Raw genomic sequence first — 19,427 nt, 5'->3', positions numbered from 1 at the left:
ATTTTTCATTTTTTGTTGTTATTAATGTTATTGTTATAAAACTTCGTTACATTAAATAAAGTAGTTGAAAAAGAAAATGTTTTCTTACAATTCTTAATAAAATAGAGTTACCTCCCTTAGCGTTAAACTTCCAAATTGCAAATTAACTTACAATAATATATATTTGAATTTGTTTTTAGAGTTTTCAGTGTTCATATTAAATAGAGTCTATTTTACATATAAGACTTCAGTGCGTACTGCGTCGGTAGCTGTGACTGCAAAATAAATCTTCAATGTGTAAAGTAAAATAAGTTGTAAATGATACAATCATATAAATTTCAGCACCTAAATATATTTATTTACATTTGTGTTAGTCTACAAAATGAATTTTTACTTTAATTTAAAAGTTAATGGATATAAAATGACTATTATTTTTTTAGTCTTAGTTTTTTGTAAATTTTAAAATGTTTTAACTTTTATACGAAACTATGGTCAACTCCTGACTTACCCATCCTTGTCAAAATGTAATTAATGACAGAAGACGAAAACTTTTCTTGTTTTCTATTTTTAATTTGATCGTCAACATTTCTCGATCGGAAATGATATTTATTTCCATAATGGATGAAAATCAAACCAAGCATTATCCATCGGGATATTTTATCTACGAGGAAATCAATCATTCAAATCGAAACTTTGAATAATTTTTTTTTATCTAATAACACACAAACAACACAAAAAGTTTTGAGGAAGTTTTCTGATTTTATTAATTTTTTTTTTTAGGTTAATTTATTGAATTTGCGTTTCAAATCTTTATTTCTTGAATTGTTTTCTTGTTTATATATTTTTAACATAATCGAAAGTATTCATTTACGACTTGAGATTTAAATTTTGCCGATTAAAAAAAGGGCTGCACTCTGCAGTGGCGCAGTGCACTTGTTGATTGTTTTGATGAGCGTAAAAAATTAATTTCCTATTTAAAAAAAAAATAATTTCCTAATTATAAAAAAAAAGTTAATTATCAATTTTTCTTTTGACAATGTTTATATCTCGGCAGGTTATAAAAATCGTATGTTTTATTTTTACTCAAAGTTAATATTTTATTTTATTTATTTTGGAAAATAACTTTTAGAAAGAAGAAATAGAATTTTTCTCTTATATTGTAAAAAAAAAAAAAAGGAAAAAAACTACATTAACTGTTTAAGCACAATAAATATAAAAAAGTAAGCAACAAAAAAAAATCAAGAAATAAAACCATGAATTATTTGGGAAATCAAGAGAAACAATTGAAATTCACGTCTTCATTATTTGCAATCTGGATTTTATTCGGACCACATTAATAAGTAAGTTAATCAATAATATATATCTTATAAGAAATGTGCGTTAATTCCTTTCCGTTGTTTCCTTATGGTCTTTTGGTACTTATGCACTTTTGTTACCGAAATGACAATAACGTTATTATTTAGAAAGCCATTCTTAATTACGGGGAAGGGGTGTTTTGTAATTATTATGTCATTTCACTTAACAATTTAATAAAGTAAAATATAATAAGTAAAAAAAAGTACAATATAATAAGTAATATCGTAAAATTTTAATTAAACTTTAAAAACTATTTTTTAAAATAGCACGGTAACAAAAGTGCATAAACACCGGCCTTTTTTATGCTTTTACAAAATTTGAATTGAATCAAAACGACTTTATATAAATGATAAAAGGCCTAGAGTTTGTCACATAGATTCGAAAAAGTTGTCAAAAAAACAAATATATAACAAATAAATGTTATCAAAAGTAAGATAAGTTACTTTTCTACCAAACTGGATATATTTTTCGTGTTTTTATTCAATGTAACATGTTTATTCAGCTCGAAAACCATAGTGTTTTACCGATGTATTGGAAAATTCAAGATGGCGCCTGACTCTCTCTTTAACACGGTAAGTTATGGAAAAGGTGTTATTAATAAAAAAAAAAAAAACTAGATAAAATACTATTAAACACCCGCTCAATATATGTTACCGTGACATAGGTTGACATATCTAGTTTTTTATTTATAACACCTTTTCCACAACTTACCGTGTTAAAGAGAGAGCCAGGCGCCATCTTGAATTTTCCAATACATCGGTAAATACTATATGGTTTTTGAGCTGAATAAACATATTACATTGAATAAAAACACGAAAAATATATCCAGTTAGGTAGAAAAGTAACTTATCTTGCCTTTGATAACATTTATTTGTTATATATTTATTTTTTTGGCAACTTTTTCGAATCTATGTGTACAGTAATACAAACCCAAGGCCTATATTCAACATTCCAAGATGTTGTACATCTTGCCGTTTATTTCTTTCAGCATGTTAAAATGCTCAATTCTTGACAGCTCCTGTTTCGTAACGCAGAACTATTCATATAATTATTATATCAATTTTTTAATCTTTTGTCATTTATTTGTATATCGAGCTTTATAAATTAAAGGATTGGTATAAATAAAGAGTGAAATATAATTGCATACGCATATTTTTTTATATAAACAATGTTATTCATCTTATCATCTATTTCTTTCAACAGCACCTGTTTCGTAGCACAGAAACAATCATATAATTATGTGAATTTTGAATATTTTCCGCACTGACTCATAAAAAAAATAAGAATTTTTTACCTTAAAAAGAAAATAAAAAGAAATGGGCATGATCGCATAAAGCCGAAGAATATCTGCATTGTGTGTTCTGTTGTCATATCCATGTTTGATTTCATAGGAAAGACATATTTTTCTTGTAAACATAATGCCTCCATCTGGTATTGGAAAATAAAATGCTTTCGTTATTCTAATTAGCCGTAATTTATAATTAACCAAAATGTCATCCATCTACCTCTAAGCTATCTATGTATTTTTCTCATCCTCTCCTCTCACTCTGTGTTGGTTCAACCACTCTCAAATACTTTTTAGTTTTGTTAAGTATTTAGAGAAAGTATTACTCTTTTTCAAAATTGCTATCTAATTTACATAGCTGGGTCTGTACACACTGAGAATGCATATGTAAATTATATAACAATTTAATAAGTCTCTTTACTTCTGTATAAAAATAAGAATACTTATAATGAAGATCATCTTTCATTTTATGTATAGGCCATTATTTACCCGGCTAGGGTATTAAAACCATATGTCAAGATTTTGATCCTCTTCTGTCAAAGAGAGTCCAGTATCACTAATCATAATTAGTGATGGGAAAATTCCAATATTTTTCCCGATTCTGATACAATTTTCAATTCCGATTCTTTATAAATCTCTAAATCTTTAACTATAAAGTTTTTTTTACATTTCCCGATTATTGTAAAAACGCACGTTAAATGTGCAGATATCTTTTTCAAATGTAAAAACGCACATTAAATGTGCAGATATCTTTTTCAAATGTAAAAACGCACGTTAAATGTGCAGATATCTTTTTCAAATGTAAAAACACACTCGTGGGGAATGATCTTTAGATTTTAATTTTACTAGTAGTTTAAAATCAATAAATATTTATTTTATCATTACAACCAGCAATGGAAGATTTTGTTTTAAACAAAATCAAATCAAAAAAGAAAATTAAAGGAATCGTTTTTGGCATTGAAAAATATGCAGAAATTTTCCCAATCCTGATACCGATTCCGATATCCCAAAAAGTTCCGATTTTTTCCATTTCCTGATTCCAATTAATCACCTCAACACTAGTTATAATACTCATAAAAATACTTGAGGGTAGGGTCACTGACCCATTAAGAAAATTTGCAGTAATATAGGTCTTGATGGTCCTTCCTGTTTTGCAGCCAGGTGTGACTTGAAGGCATTTATTGAGGGGGCAATAACGGTGTGAGAACTTAGCCTATTCTAAACAGGAGTAACTCTGTTTGAGAAGAACTGGCTACGTGAGCCAGGATGGTGCTAGATCTGCATCTTCAGGTTGTCTCCTCTGAAGTATATCTTAATATATGTCACAGTTTATGAATTTTATTATCGGGTTACTGTAAAAAGTACACAATGTCCCCAACATCCACTTCTGTAGTACTTGAACAGTTGGAAGCCTTAGAGCGCTCATTGTATGCATAGTTGGCATTGCACTTGTAATGCTGTTCTTTTATTAAATCCATATCATCGAAGTAAATATGTTCATTGATGAACTGGTCCAGATGATGCAGGATCTTCGTGGGAATCAGTACAAGTGATCTAACCTTCCTGTTCAGTGCATAGAAAGCATCAGAGAGCGAGACTGTAGAGACCTGTGCACCAAGTTGAGTCCACTTTGTTAAAGTGTCTTAGACATCTTTCTTGATGACATGCGGATACAATCTTGTTTATAGTTTCAACAAAGTCCAGGCATAGAAGTAATAGAAGTATTGGCTCATCACCTGCTGCATTTGTTGTTTAGAGAGGTGCCCTTGTTTGATTTGTAGTGCTGTTAGTAAGACATAGAGTAGACAGCATGTCATGAGTTGACAATTGCATCCCATTGTAAAAGGTCTCGTGTATGACCTTAAAAGACATCCACTGATGAGACCTCTTAGAGTGCTCTAAGGAATGTGGAGTTGCCCCTCAATTACCATTGCTCCCAGGTTCACTTAGCTCGGAGTGGTCATACCTTTGTGGCATCTGGTGTTACTAGGTCAGGCTGTCTGAAGATATTGGCTTCTGACCAAAAAATACACTAAACATTAATGTTATTGTTGTTTTTTTTTTGTTTTGTTTTTTTTTTTTGTTTTTTGGGGTTTTTTTTTAACTTTCCCTTTGCAAAGATCATTCATGTTCTGCAAAGTTAAAAACAAAAACTTTTTTCTACAAAATAATAAAATAAACACCATAAATAAATCATTGAAGATGATCAAAAAAAAACATGAAGAATAAAAACTTTTTCCAAAATTACTGGATTTGACATTAAATAACCAAAAGAATTAATGTACAATAAAAACAAATCAAGAAAACTAAATTTCTTGAATAAATATTTGGAAGATATAAAGAACTTGAAAAACTGTTTCAAAAATTACTGAATTCAGCATTAAATAACCCAAAAATGGTTGATATGCCATTAAACAAAACTAATCCATTGTGAAAGAGGGGAATCATTCTGGTGAACAACCATCTTGTGAGAATCTGAAAATCTCTCTTTTTTTTTTTTTTTTCACGCTACTGATGTCATTAAGTCACTTTAAAGGGCGACTTCCTTGCATCAGATGTGTCCGTGTTCATCTTAGATCTGAGCATTTGTTTTGGATCTCTTTCCATGCCAAATGGCTGGTGTTAATGAGTTTTGAAGATCGTTTGCTGATCTCCACAAATAAAGTCTCTGCTCTATCGTTATTTTCATGACAAGTGCTTGTCTGAGCTCCAATCTATGGCACCTCTCAGGGCAGAAACTGATGTTGAAAAGAATATGGGTACTGTCTGACAAAGATGTTGTAATCTCAGTATTTGTTGTGGTTCACTGGTGGTATTGACAAGCTGCACCTTCCTGCACTCCTTGTAATTATGAGTTGTGGACAAGTTCTGACTGATACTATATAGACTGAATCCCAACGAGGCTCAATGGCAAACTCCTCATCATCAGCGTCAAGCATAGAGAGTTCTTAGTACTCACTGGATCAAATTGTGGTTTGTTGATGTGAAGCACACACAGCATGAGTAGGTCAGACCTGCCTTATATTAGGTACTGATGCAGTTGAGTCATACCTGATCCAGGTGTCACTAATGCACTTGTCAGATTTAGCAGATCTGACTGACAGGTTGTTCCTATGTACGAATGAAACACCACCAAGTATCTCAGTATTGAGATCTTTGATAACTAAGTCCTCAATATAGTGTAATGTATTCCTTCTCTCCAGAGTAAACCTAGTTTCTCTGATCACATTGAATGGGGGAAGCACCGATTCACTAATTGGGAAGTGGCCATGATTTTTGTGCTAAGGTGCTTGGCTGAGGAATACTGTCTATAACAATCCTCATCTAGTGGTAATTTGTGAACATGTCCATGTCAGGAGGCTGTTCAGTTTTCTCTCACTGTGAGATTATTGTATTTTCATTATATATGTATGGTTCACCTAAAGTTTCAGGATGAGTAGGTACATTATCATTAAGGACTTGACAAGCCTTGATCTTCAGTGTGACTCCGGAAGGTAAGTGTATAAACTCAGGAAATGGTTAGTATTAGACCTTTTTGCCTGACTACACAATGGGAAAGTCCTCTTTGGATGGCCATATAATTTTCATATTTCTAAACCAGGAAATTACCTAAAATAATTTGTTTGTACTGGTGTATAATTTTTATCCAATTGATGTGTGTGTGTGTGTGTGTGTATATTTTCGTGACTATCACTCTAGACAGGTTTAGAGATCAGTACTCTAGACTTGGGATTAATGTCCAACTGTTTTGTTTTGTTTTTTTTTTAATCTTAAAATTGGTGTTGTATTCGAGCCTGTTTCAAACCATTTATTTTTAGTATAATTAGAAGCGTATGCAAATTGAAAAAAAATTCCAACACACTGATTGGATAGTTCTAACCATAAGTACACTTTGTTGTTAGGTTGACGAGAAAGTTCTTGCGGAATTTTTAATTTTGATTTCATATGATGTATTTTCAAATAAGTTTTTGTTATAATACGTTTACTTTATATATAATTTTAAAGAGCGTTTTTCACTCTATCTAATTGTTTAAATTACAATCGTTTTACACAATTATGCCTTCTTTTCAGAACGTTGAATACAAGATGGAAGAAAAGCAAATTTGTACAATTTCCTTATTTCAACTAGGCCGAAAAGCTGCTGAGATAACTTGCGATATCAATGAAATGTTGGGCCCAGTAACCACTACTGAATGCACAGCAAAATAGTGGTTTAAGAAATTTCGTGGTGGCAACAAGAATCTTGAAGATGATGAGAGTAGTGGTTGGCCATCAGATGTTAACAATGATCAATTAAGAACCTTATTTAAGCCAATCCACACACAACTGTTCGAGAACTTGCTTCTGAATTAAACATAACGTGTATGATGATTTCCAACAACTTGAGAGAGATTGGAAAGCCAAAAAACTTGATAAATGGCTGCCTCATGAATTGAACAACAACCAAAAGAAATGCCATTATGAAGTGTTATCTTCCCTTCTTTTATGCAACAAGAACGACTTGTTTCTTGACCTGGTTGTGACTTGGGATGAAAAGTAGGTTTTTAACAACAACTGCCACTGCTTCACGACACTTCCCAAACCCAGAGTTACACCAAAAGAAGATTATGTTAACTGTTAGGTGGTCTGCGACTGGTCTCATTCATTACAGTTTTTTGAATGCAGGCAAAACCATTATGACAGCAAAATACTGTCAACAAATGGATGAAATGCATCAGAAACTTCGACAACAGCACCCAGCATTAGTTAACAGAAAAGGCCCAATTCTCCTCCATGACAATGCCCGACTGCACATTGCTAAACCAACCCTGCAGAAGTTGAATGAATTTGGCTATGAAAGTCTGCCTCATTTGCCATACTCTCCAGACCTCTCACCTACCGACTACCACTTTGATCAAGCATCTCAACAACTTTCTTCATGAGAAATGCTTCAAAAACCTAAGCGATATCATCATCACCGGAATGCAAGATTTTTATGTTACTGGCATAAACACACTTGTTTTGTGGTTGCAAAAATGTGTTGATTCTGATGGTGCTTATTTCAATCAATAAATTTTTGTTTGAGTCGAGATATGTTCATCTGAATTTAAAAGTTAAAAACCACAAGAACTTTCTTGTTAACCTAATAGCATGAATATCATGCAGTGAAATCGAATTGATGTAACCTCAACCGTCTTCAGGTGTATTTTGTCGAATTTGAGAATCTTTCTGTCAAACTCTGAAATCTGCACAGAAATTTTAAACAATCTGTTGCAATATTTTTAAGTGGGTACGATTGAAGAAAATTGGAAGGTTCTATTTATAGACACTAGTGATAGGAACTGACCAGCCAAATGGAACCATGTTTTGCTAGCAACCAACCAGAAAAGAAAAAAAAACTGGATCTGTTAGAATTCCTGCACATAATTTTTTGTGTCCACATGAGAAAGATCTGCACCCTTCATCTGCAAACTTTTAAAGTTCAAGACTTATACAGATCAACTACCCATCGAAAACACTTCTGAAATTAAACATGCCTTTCAATTCAAAAGAATGCTTTATTTAATCTACGGGAGTAGCATGCTCTCGTTCCATCAGCCATGACCAGGTAGAATTTTTAAGTAATTTGCTCTTGTATTCTTAGTATCGCCCACACAGAGGATTGAATTTTCAACCTCCAGAAAAATGTCACTTAGAACTGAATTTAACCTAGTACTTTATTCATGACACTATGGGTTCTTGCAGACTCCCAAGTGTGGATTCTCGAGTTTGACAAAATACACCTGAAGAAGGTCGGAGGTTACATCGGCCAAAACATTGTGTAAATAACACCGAAGATGAGAACAGTAGTCCGATTAATCCTGATAATTAATCCTCATCTCAAAATTCAGAAACACAAACATGAATGTTTGACTGTTATAATTGATCGCTGACTTGAGGCAAATTAAGAAAGATGTTCAGAGTTCACCATGAGAAGTTGCTATTTGCACAGTTAATGGCTTACGATATAAGAGTATACTTAACTTCTTTCGTGGCTTAAAACAAAAATTAACCAAATCATACACTTTAGCTACGAAAAGCAAAAAATTTGGATTAGAGGTCGCACAGTTTTTTGGGAGGAAGACATGGGGCTATGGTAAGTGAGGATAGTCTTGTTATTGGGTTGAGGGAATAGACAAATGGGGAATAATGTGCGATAGAAATATTTAAGATCCGGCTAGAAAAGCAAAAATGTGTCTGTTTTTTTTTGGGGGGGGTCCAGTTTTTTGTCCAATACAGATGCTATTACCATGCCAGGAAGCCCTCCCTCCTCAAAATATACCATGATTATAGGAGTTTATGACTATAAAAGTACCCAATACAAAAATTGACCTATTTAAAATAATAATGAGAGATGCTCTTTTATGCCACTACTATTGTACAGAACCATTTTTTTTTTTTTTTACCATTGCATTTATTAGACCCTTCTCGGATTTTTGTCCAAATTGAAATTACTCATTTCTGGGTGGGATTAGATTTTCCTCACATTAAAAACCAACCGTGAGTCTAACTTTACTCTTGTAGGAAGGCAGGCAAATAAGCAGACCCATCTCTGGTTATTTTTATTCCTCAAAAGTGGAGACTTGTGCAGTGAGATGTTTATTAACATTACATTTAAATTTCTGCATATCAATCCAAAGAAACGAGGAGAGAGGGAATTTCGAAGATTATCAATTCAAGGAAAATAGCTATTATTAAAGTAGAAAGCTTTCTGACATCTGGGGACATCCACATCGGAATTGGCTGATTGTCAGGTTGGTTGGAATATTTACATATAGCGTGCACTACAACAGCAAATTTGTTAGAGTACATTACATTGAATTAAACATTGTGATGCATCATGGCAGCAATGGAACATAAGCTGAAGGTAGACATTGTGGGACCTATTAGATTAAAGATTCTGGTGCAGAATAAGAACCATGCTATCGTCGGAATTTTCTGGGCAGTTTATGCAAACGTCAGAAGGTGCCGAACGAAAGCTTTGATTTTATTTTTTTCAAATCAAGATAAATATTTAATTTTTTTAATAATAAACCAACAATAGTATACAAATATTTTCTTAACGATTTTTTTTTCTCTTGGCTGCTGCGATTTCATAGGCTTTGCATTTTGACACCTTTTTGGCATTCTACAAAAACTACCTAACAAAAATCTGACAATAACACAGATCTTGTGTATTCATTTATTTGCGGACTGTTATCCTCATCTTCATAGTTGTTGTTTCACTACATTTTAGCCAACTCATCCTCTGGCTTTCTTAAGGTGGTTTACCATGACGGGATAGGAATGCTGAGTCTTGCAATTGTATTCCCAGTAATTACTTCCCTCTTTAGTTGTTGTTGTCTCACCATGTTTTTGCCAATTAATTCTCTGCTGGCCTGCTTTGGGTAAGATTGAAACCACTATTTTCAGACAATGCTCATCTGGGACCGCAGAGATGCAATGCCTCTATCAACTGCACCATTTTAATAAAAGTAAAATAATATATAACACAGACCTTATTCTGCATAAGTACCAAGAGTCTTTTTTAGACTCTAAGATGGATAGACTAGTGGTTGGTGCACCAGCTCAGATGTAACAACAATACCTCATGCATATTCAGATGGTGGTTTTGTAGAGATATAAGATACTAGCAGGTGTGAGAAATTTTCTAGCACATTAGAGGGAGTCTACCTTCTTTGCAGCTTTTCTTTTCTTGTTTTACATTTTCTTTTCTGATTACATTAGTCAACTTCAAAATTTAACAATAATATCTTTGTGTTATTGCATGGTACTCAACATGAAAATTCTTTCTTTTTTCTACCATTTCTGCTGAATTTTATTTTATTTTATTTTTTTTTTAGGTGATTCTGACAATTTGAAGACATGCCATCCTCAGTCGAAGTGGGAGTGGCTGTCGTTCAACGGAAGTCGAACGTTGGCAGCGTCACCAAAGAGTTTCATCCTTGCCACTATCAAGTCATGTTGGTGGAAACGATGGTGACTTCTCACGCAAACTTTGGTAAACCAGTTTGTTCCCTCCCAAAGTTTCCGCTCCAGCATAACATCGTTCCACAAGAAGTTATTCTTGACTATCTTTATCTGATGACTAGAGACAAATCAGGTGGCATCAAAGGTAATAAACTTTCTTTTTCTTATCTCCTTCATTTTTTTCATTTTTTATTTTTTCATTTTTTTATTTTTTCATTTTTTTTATTTTTTCATTTTTTATTTTTTCATTTTTTTATTTATTCATTTTTTATTTATTCATTTTTTATTTATTCATTTTTTATTTATTCATTTTTTATTTATTCATTTTTTATTTATTCATTTTTTATTTATTCATTTTTTATTTTTTCACTTTTTTATTTTTTCACTTTTTTATTTTTTCTTTTTTTCTTTTTCATTTTTTCTTTTTTCTTTTTTTTCTTTTTCATTTTTTATTTTTTATTTATTTTTTTCATTTTTTTATTTTTTCATTTTTTTTATTATTTTTTATTTTTTCACTTTTTTATTTTTTCTTTTTTTATTTTTCATTTTTTTATTTTTTCACTTTTTTATTTTTCATTTTTTTATTTTTTATTTTTTTTATTTTTTTTTTTAAATAAAAGAAAAAAAAATGGTATCATTAAGCATTGTTATTACTTTATTATAACCTTTGTTTCACTGATCAACTTCTTTTTTCTGCTATTATTATTTTTTTTTTTTAATTAGTTTTTCCTCTTATTTTTGTCTTTCTAGCACTTGCGAAGGGGAACGCTAATAGTATCACAGTGTGTGTATTTTTCAGCTATGCATAACTGTAAAAAGACACACTGAATTACTTTGTTTATTACTAGCAATTCAGCCCGGCTTTGCTTGGGCCTTGTATACTGTTCATAACTTGCCCTACGTGTGTATCAGAATTTTTGTAGGAATTTTTGACACCTCTAACACAAAACTGCGAATAAAATATAAAAAACTCGTAATTTCTCTTTTAAAGGTGAGTTGTTTATTTTCTTTATGGATTATACTTCCAAAATAAACTATTAAAGTTGTTTTAAAAGTAATAGAAATTTTTTTTTTTTTTTTAAACAGTAATGAAATTAATTGAATTTTACGAGCTCAGTATTTTTCAATTTTTAAACTTTAAAAATCTATCAAAATTTTTCTATTGATTCAATTTTTACGATATTTTCAGGGTCAATGTGAAATTTTATGCTCTTTCCAATAAACCGAATATAATATTTTAGACAAACGTTTTTTTTTTTTTAATTCACGCCCCCCCCCCATTTTCAAGTGTCTATTAAAAAGTAAATAATTAATTTACTCACCAAAGTTTTATATATCACAAATTGAAGATAAAAGATCAATAAATAATATATTCACATTTAAAACAAAAAAAAGTAGTATTTTTTAGAAATTTACCTGTAAAATCCGAAGTCTAAAACCTTTTTTTTTTTTAAAACACATTGTTTGTTTTTTCTTTTTTTTTTAAAAAACGAAACCTTGGTCCTTGCTCCTTTAATTGAAAAAAAATTAGGGCTTGAATTACATTTTTCGAGTAGTTATAAGCTTGGAAAGACAGGAGGTCGAATTAATTCACGCCTCCCGTTTTGAAATCTCTTAAAAAGTAAATAATTAATTTACTCACCAAAGTGTTATATATCACAAATTGAAGATAAAAGATCAATAAATAATATATTCAAATTTAAAACAAAAAAAGTAGTGTTTTTTTAGAAATTTACCTGTAAAGTCCGAAGTTTAAAACCTTTTTTTAAAAAAAAAACACGTTGTTTGTTTTGTTTTTTTGTTTTTTTTTTTGTTTTTTTAATGAAACCTTGGTCCTTTCATTGAAAAAACAAATTAGGGCGTGAATTACAGTTTTCGAGTAGTTATAAGCTTGGAAAGACTGGGTGGAATTATTTAATATTTTTCACAAAATTTCTGACACACCTATAACTTGCCCTACGTGTGTATACCCTTCATGTAAAATTTCAAATGTTTAGACCAAAAATTGGCTGAGTAATTTGGTAGAGATCGCAGAGGTAATTTTTTTTTTTAACTTTGACACCAATTTTGATCCCTTAACATTTATTGTTTTGGTCTCAATTAAAAAAAAAAAAAAATTCAATAAAAAAATATCTATATATATAAAAGCGAAAATGAATGTATGTATGGATGTATGCGCTTCCTCGATGTCCACAAAAGGCTTCTTTCAGAGAAGCGCTCGCTCGCTTCGCAACTTAAAACTTTTTATATCATCTATAAATTGTAATATCTCACACTTAACCACGGAGCTCGCCTGTCTATTTAATTTTATTGACTTTCAAACGTTAATTATTCCACATTTCCCGCATCGGCACGCGTTACATTCGGTTTTCGGTATAAACAAAAAGTGGAACTCCACTCTAATCACCGGCCCAGAGCCAGTGGTCTCTAGAGAGCTAAGTAACATTTGTTCAATGTCGACTTCGTCATATCAGACGGTAGCTTTCATTTCGAGACGAGACACTCCCCCTAATAAACAGGGAGCTGGTTTTCCCCGAACTTAGTTAAAAACAAACAAACCGATTTATTTATTTATCGTAACTGCTGAATAGCTATCGCCATCACGTCAATCAAAAACGCGCACCTGTTTTTTTTATCACCCTTTACTATTTTCCAACTGCGCGTCGTCAAGGCTTCGTTTTTTTTCACGGGCACCTGTTTTTTTTTTTTTACTATGCGCGTCAAGGCTTCCGGTTTTTTTCACACACACCTACAAATACCCGGGCAACGCCGGGTACCCCTCGCTAGTTGAAAATAAAATCGAAATACATTCTTTTGAAATTGCATAGTAGTGTTGTGGATACAAGAGTTACGTCCCATTTAAAGGGACATAACTCCAATTTTTTCGACCCGATCGGCCTAGTTTTTAATTATCACAATTTTTTTTCTCGGGGGGGGGGGTGAAGGGGGGAGTAGTAGTAGTAGTAATGGCAATCATAAATAAAAATACCCCCCCCCCTTAAAAAAAACTTTCCTTCTGTGGTCAGGACTCTCCAATTGTTATATAATACATCCCGGGTTATGCGGGCATGTTGGAAATTGGAGTTGTTGCCAGGTTGGTTAGTGCAAAGAATGGGTCAAGAGGTTATGGTTGACATATGTCAAACAGGTAGCTAGGGTTTGCGACAACAACCGAGGGTAACAAGATGCATGAAGAAGAAAGAAAGATCTTTTTGGTTTGCATGAAAGGCAATCGGTTTTCTGAGTTCGGACGAAGCAGATGTCTCGGTTAGATGCAAAGATACGTTGAAGAAAGAAACGTAAGAAAGTAAGTTATCAACAATGCAATGCTTCCACCCCATTCTCTCGTTAAAGAAAATAAAGAAGCCATGCTAGAATTTGGTATTGTGTTTCTTCATAAGATGTTCTTTCAGCATCAACCAGAACAACAAGAAAGCATCCCCCAGAAAGGACCAAGAACAGAAAAAGAAAAGGCATGGTGACTTTATTGAAATACATATACACACACACTAGAAGAATGTATAGACGATCACAGTAAACACAAGCATAGACACTAAATAAGAGACGCGTTACAAATACAGAGATAAGCAATCAGAATCATCATCACCAGCCCCCCCCCCTCCACAACATAATATAATGGCGAATTTCTCTTTTTTAACACTTTTTCGAATCACTAGAGATTGTAAAATATCCCCCAAATTTTGTTTCAAAAACTTGAATTTTGTCTGGGGAAGGCCTTGAAAAACTTTGAAAAGCCTTAAAAAGTCGTTGAAAATGAACATTGAAACTCTGTCCGAATCCTGAAACCCTTTACCCAGACAATGTCATGTAAATCTAACTAGTCTTTTACAAAATAATACGTTTTATCTCTGTTTCAATATCTATATGTACGAAAAACTATTTCTTTGTGTTACACACTAAGATAGATAATTCGGTATATATTCAAGTAAAATCGTCTCTAATATAATAAAATGTGTTGCTTCTGTTTAAATATAAAATTTTGTTGAACTTCAAAGACTTACATTTTTACTTTTATATAACTTTTGTTTATTTTATCTTGGATCTCTTCATTACAGTCGTTTCGTTAATGGGATGACAATTTTATGTTTGCATAAAAATTTTCTTTCTCATCAACTCGTCAGATGTGATTTCCATCTGATGTTATCAACAAAAAGATGGCCGACCCGTAACCACGTGGGGATGGAATTTCTTTTTCCCAAATGAACGCACCAGGTTTATCATGTGCAAAATTAACTTTTTGTTGATAACATCGGATAGAAATCACATCTGATGAGTTGATGAGAAAGAAAATTTTTATGCAAACATAAAACATAAAATTGTCATCCCATTAACGAAATGACTGCAATGAAGAGATCCAAGATAAAATAAACAAAAGTTATATAAAAGTAAAAATATAAGTCTTTGAAGTTCAACAAAATTTTGTGCTATATATGCTCTGCACCTATAAAATAGATACATTGAGCTTTAACGGGTTATTGATCTCATTAAAAACTGTCCTGCAGAAAATGTTCACTGCTGAATAGCTATTGTTTACGTCGTCGTAACGCTCGCACAAAATGTTAACTCTACGACTTCTACTTGACGTCATTTAGTGCGGGCACCTGTCAATTCTCTTCTTAATTAAATAAATTCAAACTTCTTTCAGTAACTCATTCTTGCTGGCCAAGCGGTTAACGTGTCATGTTTTTTTCACATTTTATTTTCCAACTTCACCTCAGGGCTTCGGTTTCGATTCTACCTAATTACCAAAACTACCCTTGCTAGTTAGCAATATTTAAAAAATAATCATTTATGAAATATATATATATATAAATCTTTCTTTCTTAGGTGAACGAGCTATACGTGTGCATTTAAGCAGTGATGCTTCAGGTTACAGAGACTCCTTTTCTAGCATGGGACTCTACTGTGTGCCACTGAACCACAAGTACAATGGTAAGTACCTTATAGATAAACTAGCCATTGGACTTTAGTTTTTAAAAAAAAATTTTTTTTAATGCTTCATATGACTTTTATCTATATATATATATATATATATATATATATATATATATATATATATATATATATATATTGTATTTTTTTAGAGAGAATTGGACCTGAAGTCTAAAGAGCAGAATTTATTTTTAATGTATTAGTAAATGTACTAATACATTTAAAAGAAAACAATGCCCATTGTACTGTAGATATATAAAAAGCTCAATAGGTATAGGTATCCTAGAGCTATATTAATATTAAGTAAACGATTTATAATTGTGAGTTAAAAATCAGTTTCAAAAGGAAAAAGCAAACAAAATCAACTGTATTTGATTATCGATCGAATTGATTTTGTTTGTTTTTTCCCTTTTCCGTTTTACTCACACACCCACACAGACACATTTTATATATATATATATATATATATATATATATATATATATATATAATGTGTCTGTGTGTGTATTTGTAAGTTGTTATTTGATAGTTATCCAGTTTATGGGCCAATTTCCAGCAACTCTGTGTCTGCATCTTCCAGCAGATTATATAAGCAGCCGGAAGATGCTGAAGCATAGTCTACCAGACAATTCAATGTGCGACTTTCCCCCATCCCTATTTTAAGAATGGCTTTGTCTTTTTATCTATATCACTCTCTCTCTCTCTGTTTCTCCCTTTTTATTAACAATCGAAAGTAAAAAAGTAAGTTAAAAAAATATTTGAATAGTCCATTATAATCAAAAGTGAATATTACTACTGTGCTAGTACCATTATATACAATGCTTATCTATGAATATTTCATATTGGAATTTATTTCTAATAGTATATTATGCATTTACGGGAATTACTCCAGACAAGACATGAAGCCACTTGATGTAAGGAATAAAAAAAAATATTACTTCTAGGTCAAAACTAGCCAATGGTAACTGTCAGATGCATAGATTCCGATCCAGAATACAGCAGTTCTTCCCCCTTTGTCAGAAACATGGCTCAAGGAATGTAAGGACTAAAAGACAAAATAAAGGAAGCAAGAGTTATCAAGCTGCCAAAAGTAAATCCAAGATTCACTTTCTACTCTCCTAAAGTATTTGTTGCTCCAAAGAGCTGAGAATAAACAAAGAAAACCACAAAGTGAAAAGTGAAACTCATATAGGGTTCAAACCTGTGCCTCAGAGAGAGACTATCTAACATAAGTGTCATCTTAGACTGCTTGACTAACAAGTTAAATGATTAGGGAAAATTGGAATTGTATAAATGTCTCATTCTCCAAATTGTACAATTTCAGTTTTGTTTGTTTGGCTTGTTAATCCAGCAATCTAAAACACACATTAGATGCTCTCTCTCTCTCTCTCTCTCTCTCTCTCTCTCTCTCTCTCTCTCTGACAGGTTTGAATTCTATATAAGTCTCATTTTTCACTTCACATTTTATTTTGCTTATTCCCAGCCCTTTGGATTAATCATATTATTTGGATTCTTCAGACTACTGTTCTCATCTTGAGTGTTTTGGTCGATATAACCTCCAACCTTCTTCAGATGCATCTTGTGTAAGGACCCGTGGCATAGTGAATAAAGTACTTGGTAAAATTCAGTTTTAAGTTATACTCTTCTGAAGATTGAATGTTCAATCTTCAATGCAGGCAACACTCCAAATACAATTTAGGACTTCTATTCGGTCATGACTGATGGAACGAGACCATGCTGATCCAGTAGATTAAATAAATGGTTCTGTCTGAAATTCTCTTTAGATTACTGAGTTCGGCAAAATACACCTGAAAAGGTTGGAAGTTACGACAACTGAAACGTTAGTAAATAACACTCAAGATGAGAACAGTAGTCCAAAGAATCCAAATAATGCAAATAAGTAATCCTCATCTCAAAAATGTAGACGCATAATACTTTTGGATTAAGTTAATCATTAATTCAACAATATTATTACTTACATAAACATTAGCATCAACACTAAAAATTAGCATCTTATACATCATATATTGTATTTTTTTTTCTTTGCAGTCAATCTTGAAAAATCGTCCACTGCTCATGTTGCATTCGTTTCTCTTGATGATGCCCTCAGCGGAAACAGTAAATTTACCTGTACGCAAACAACGCTGACGCTTCTGCTTATGCTAAAAATGTAAGTTTTTATGCAGACATTTTTCTTTCATTTTAACTTTGTCTTAATATAAGTAGGTTATTTTAAATAAAACTTTCTTTTCGACTTCTGCTTTCTGTTATGCGGAAGTCTTGCCAGGGTATAACGAGGAAAAGACCCTTCCGATTAATACTTAAATTATTCCAGTTTGATTTTAAAACTCTACATAAAAAAAACTACTCTTTATTTCAAAATGATTCTTTTTTGGAATGGTTTTATTTTTAATAAAATATTAGCAGGTGTGCTCGGTGTTGCCCAGTCGTAAAATATGCTTAAATGTGACATTTTAATTTACGCAGATTTTGTATTTATTATTATAGAGTCAATTCTCTATTGATTATTTCGTATTATATTGGACCCAATATATAGTTATGGTCTCAAAAGCAAAAAAAACATTATGATTTGAGTGCCATCAGTTAAAATGGAAACTAAAATCAAAATTGATGATGATGATTGTTAAAAAATTATAGTGATCGTTAAAAAATTATAGTGATCGTTAAAAATTATAGGGATCATTAAAAAATTATAGTGATCGTCAAAAAAAAGAAAGAAAAGAAGAGAAAAACGTAAAAAAAGATAGGAAGGTGAGAAAGAAAAAAGCAAATAAGAAATATGAAGATACATACTACAAGAAACTCTACCACAAATAGCATTACCTGAAAGTACTTCTTTTAAACTCCTCAGCCTAACGTTTACAGGGAACATGAACTGGAATAGATACACTGAGAGCATTGCCATGGCTGCTGCAAAGAAGGCGGGCTCTCTCTACCATGCTAGAAAATTACTTATGCCTGAAAGTATCCTGTACCTCTATAAGGCCACCATTCGCTCATGTATGAAGTACTGTTGTCACATTTGGGCTGCTGCTTGTCTCTCACTCCTGGACAGGATGAAAAAGAGAGTTGCCAACCTGATAGGTCCTGAACTTTCATCTAGGCTTCAGCTGCTGTCCCATCGACGAAATGTTGCATCCCTCTGCCTGTTCTACAAATACTTTAATGGTGAATGCCCTGACGAACTGCAAACACTTGTACCTCCTCAACGTGATTACCCCCGACAAACCCGACAAGCAACTAAGTCCCACCCATTTACAGTAGAGATCCCTAGGTGTAAGAAAGCCTTTTACTCCAATAGTTTCTTCCCCAGAACTGCAAGTCTTTGGAACTCCCTTCCGGGATTCTGCTTTCCCAACTGTACTGATATGCAGAAGTTCAAGTGTAATGGGAACAAACATCTTGCTACTCCTCTCCCTTCATAATGCACCTGCAAATTATGTTCCCGATAGTAGCCCTCTACTTCAAAGTGGCACTGTACCTTGTTTGGGGTGAAAATTGATTTTAAAAAAATATATATATATATATCTATATAATACTAAAACTCTATGGATCTTGTATGTTTGCAATCAGATTTCCGGTTTTCAACATCCGGTTGCGCATGCGTAAATAGCAACGTCTTCAATCCGTTATTCCAATTCCGGAATTTTTATATCGCTTTTAATACAAACAATTTCATTTAATTTGATCAAATAGTTATTTATATATACAAATAATACATAGATTCATAGATAATTATAATATATATTATAAAATCTATTTATTTATGAATCTATTAATAATATGAAATATTACCCTATACAATTTATGGAAAGAAAACACCTCTCACTTTCCCTCTAATAGA

At 32.2% G+C, this 19,427-nt stretch overlaps 1 protein-coding gene across 1 annotated transcript in view; it reads left to right on the top strand.

Annotated features, from left to right (window-relative positions):
* Positions 1-1,115: 1,115 nt before the first annotated feature.
* Positions 1,116-19,427, top strand: part of LOC145286179 (krev interaction trapped protein 1-like) — an 80,754-nt gene continuing 62,442 nt past the window's right edge. Inside the window, exons 1-4 of the mRNA XM_080134969.1 lie at positions 1,116-1,319; positions 10,483-10,754; positions 15,458-15,562; positions 17,612-17,732. Coding sequence (XP_079991095.1) covers positions 10,505-10,754; positions 15,458-15,562; positions 17,612-17,732 — 476 coding nt within the window. The 5' untranslated portion in view covers positions 1,116-1,319; positions 10,483-10,504. The remainder of the gene's footprint in view (positions 1,320-10,482; positions 10,755-15,457; positions 15,563-17,611; positions 17,733-19,427) is intronic.

Source organism: Euprymna scolopes, chromosome 10 (genome assembly GCF_053919585.1).
Source record: "Euprymna scolopes isolate OS-2025 chromosome 10, ASM5391958v1, whole genome shotgun sequence".
In the NCBI taxonomy this organism is placed as follows: Eukaryota; Metazoa; Mollusca; class Cephalopoda; order Sepiida; family Sepiolidae; genus Euprymna; species Euprymna scolopes.
This window is presented reverse-complemented; position numbering and strand designations above follow the sequence as displayed.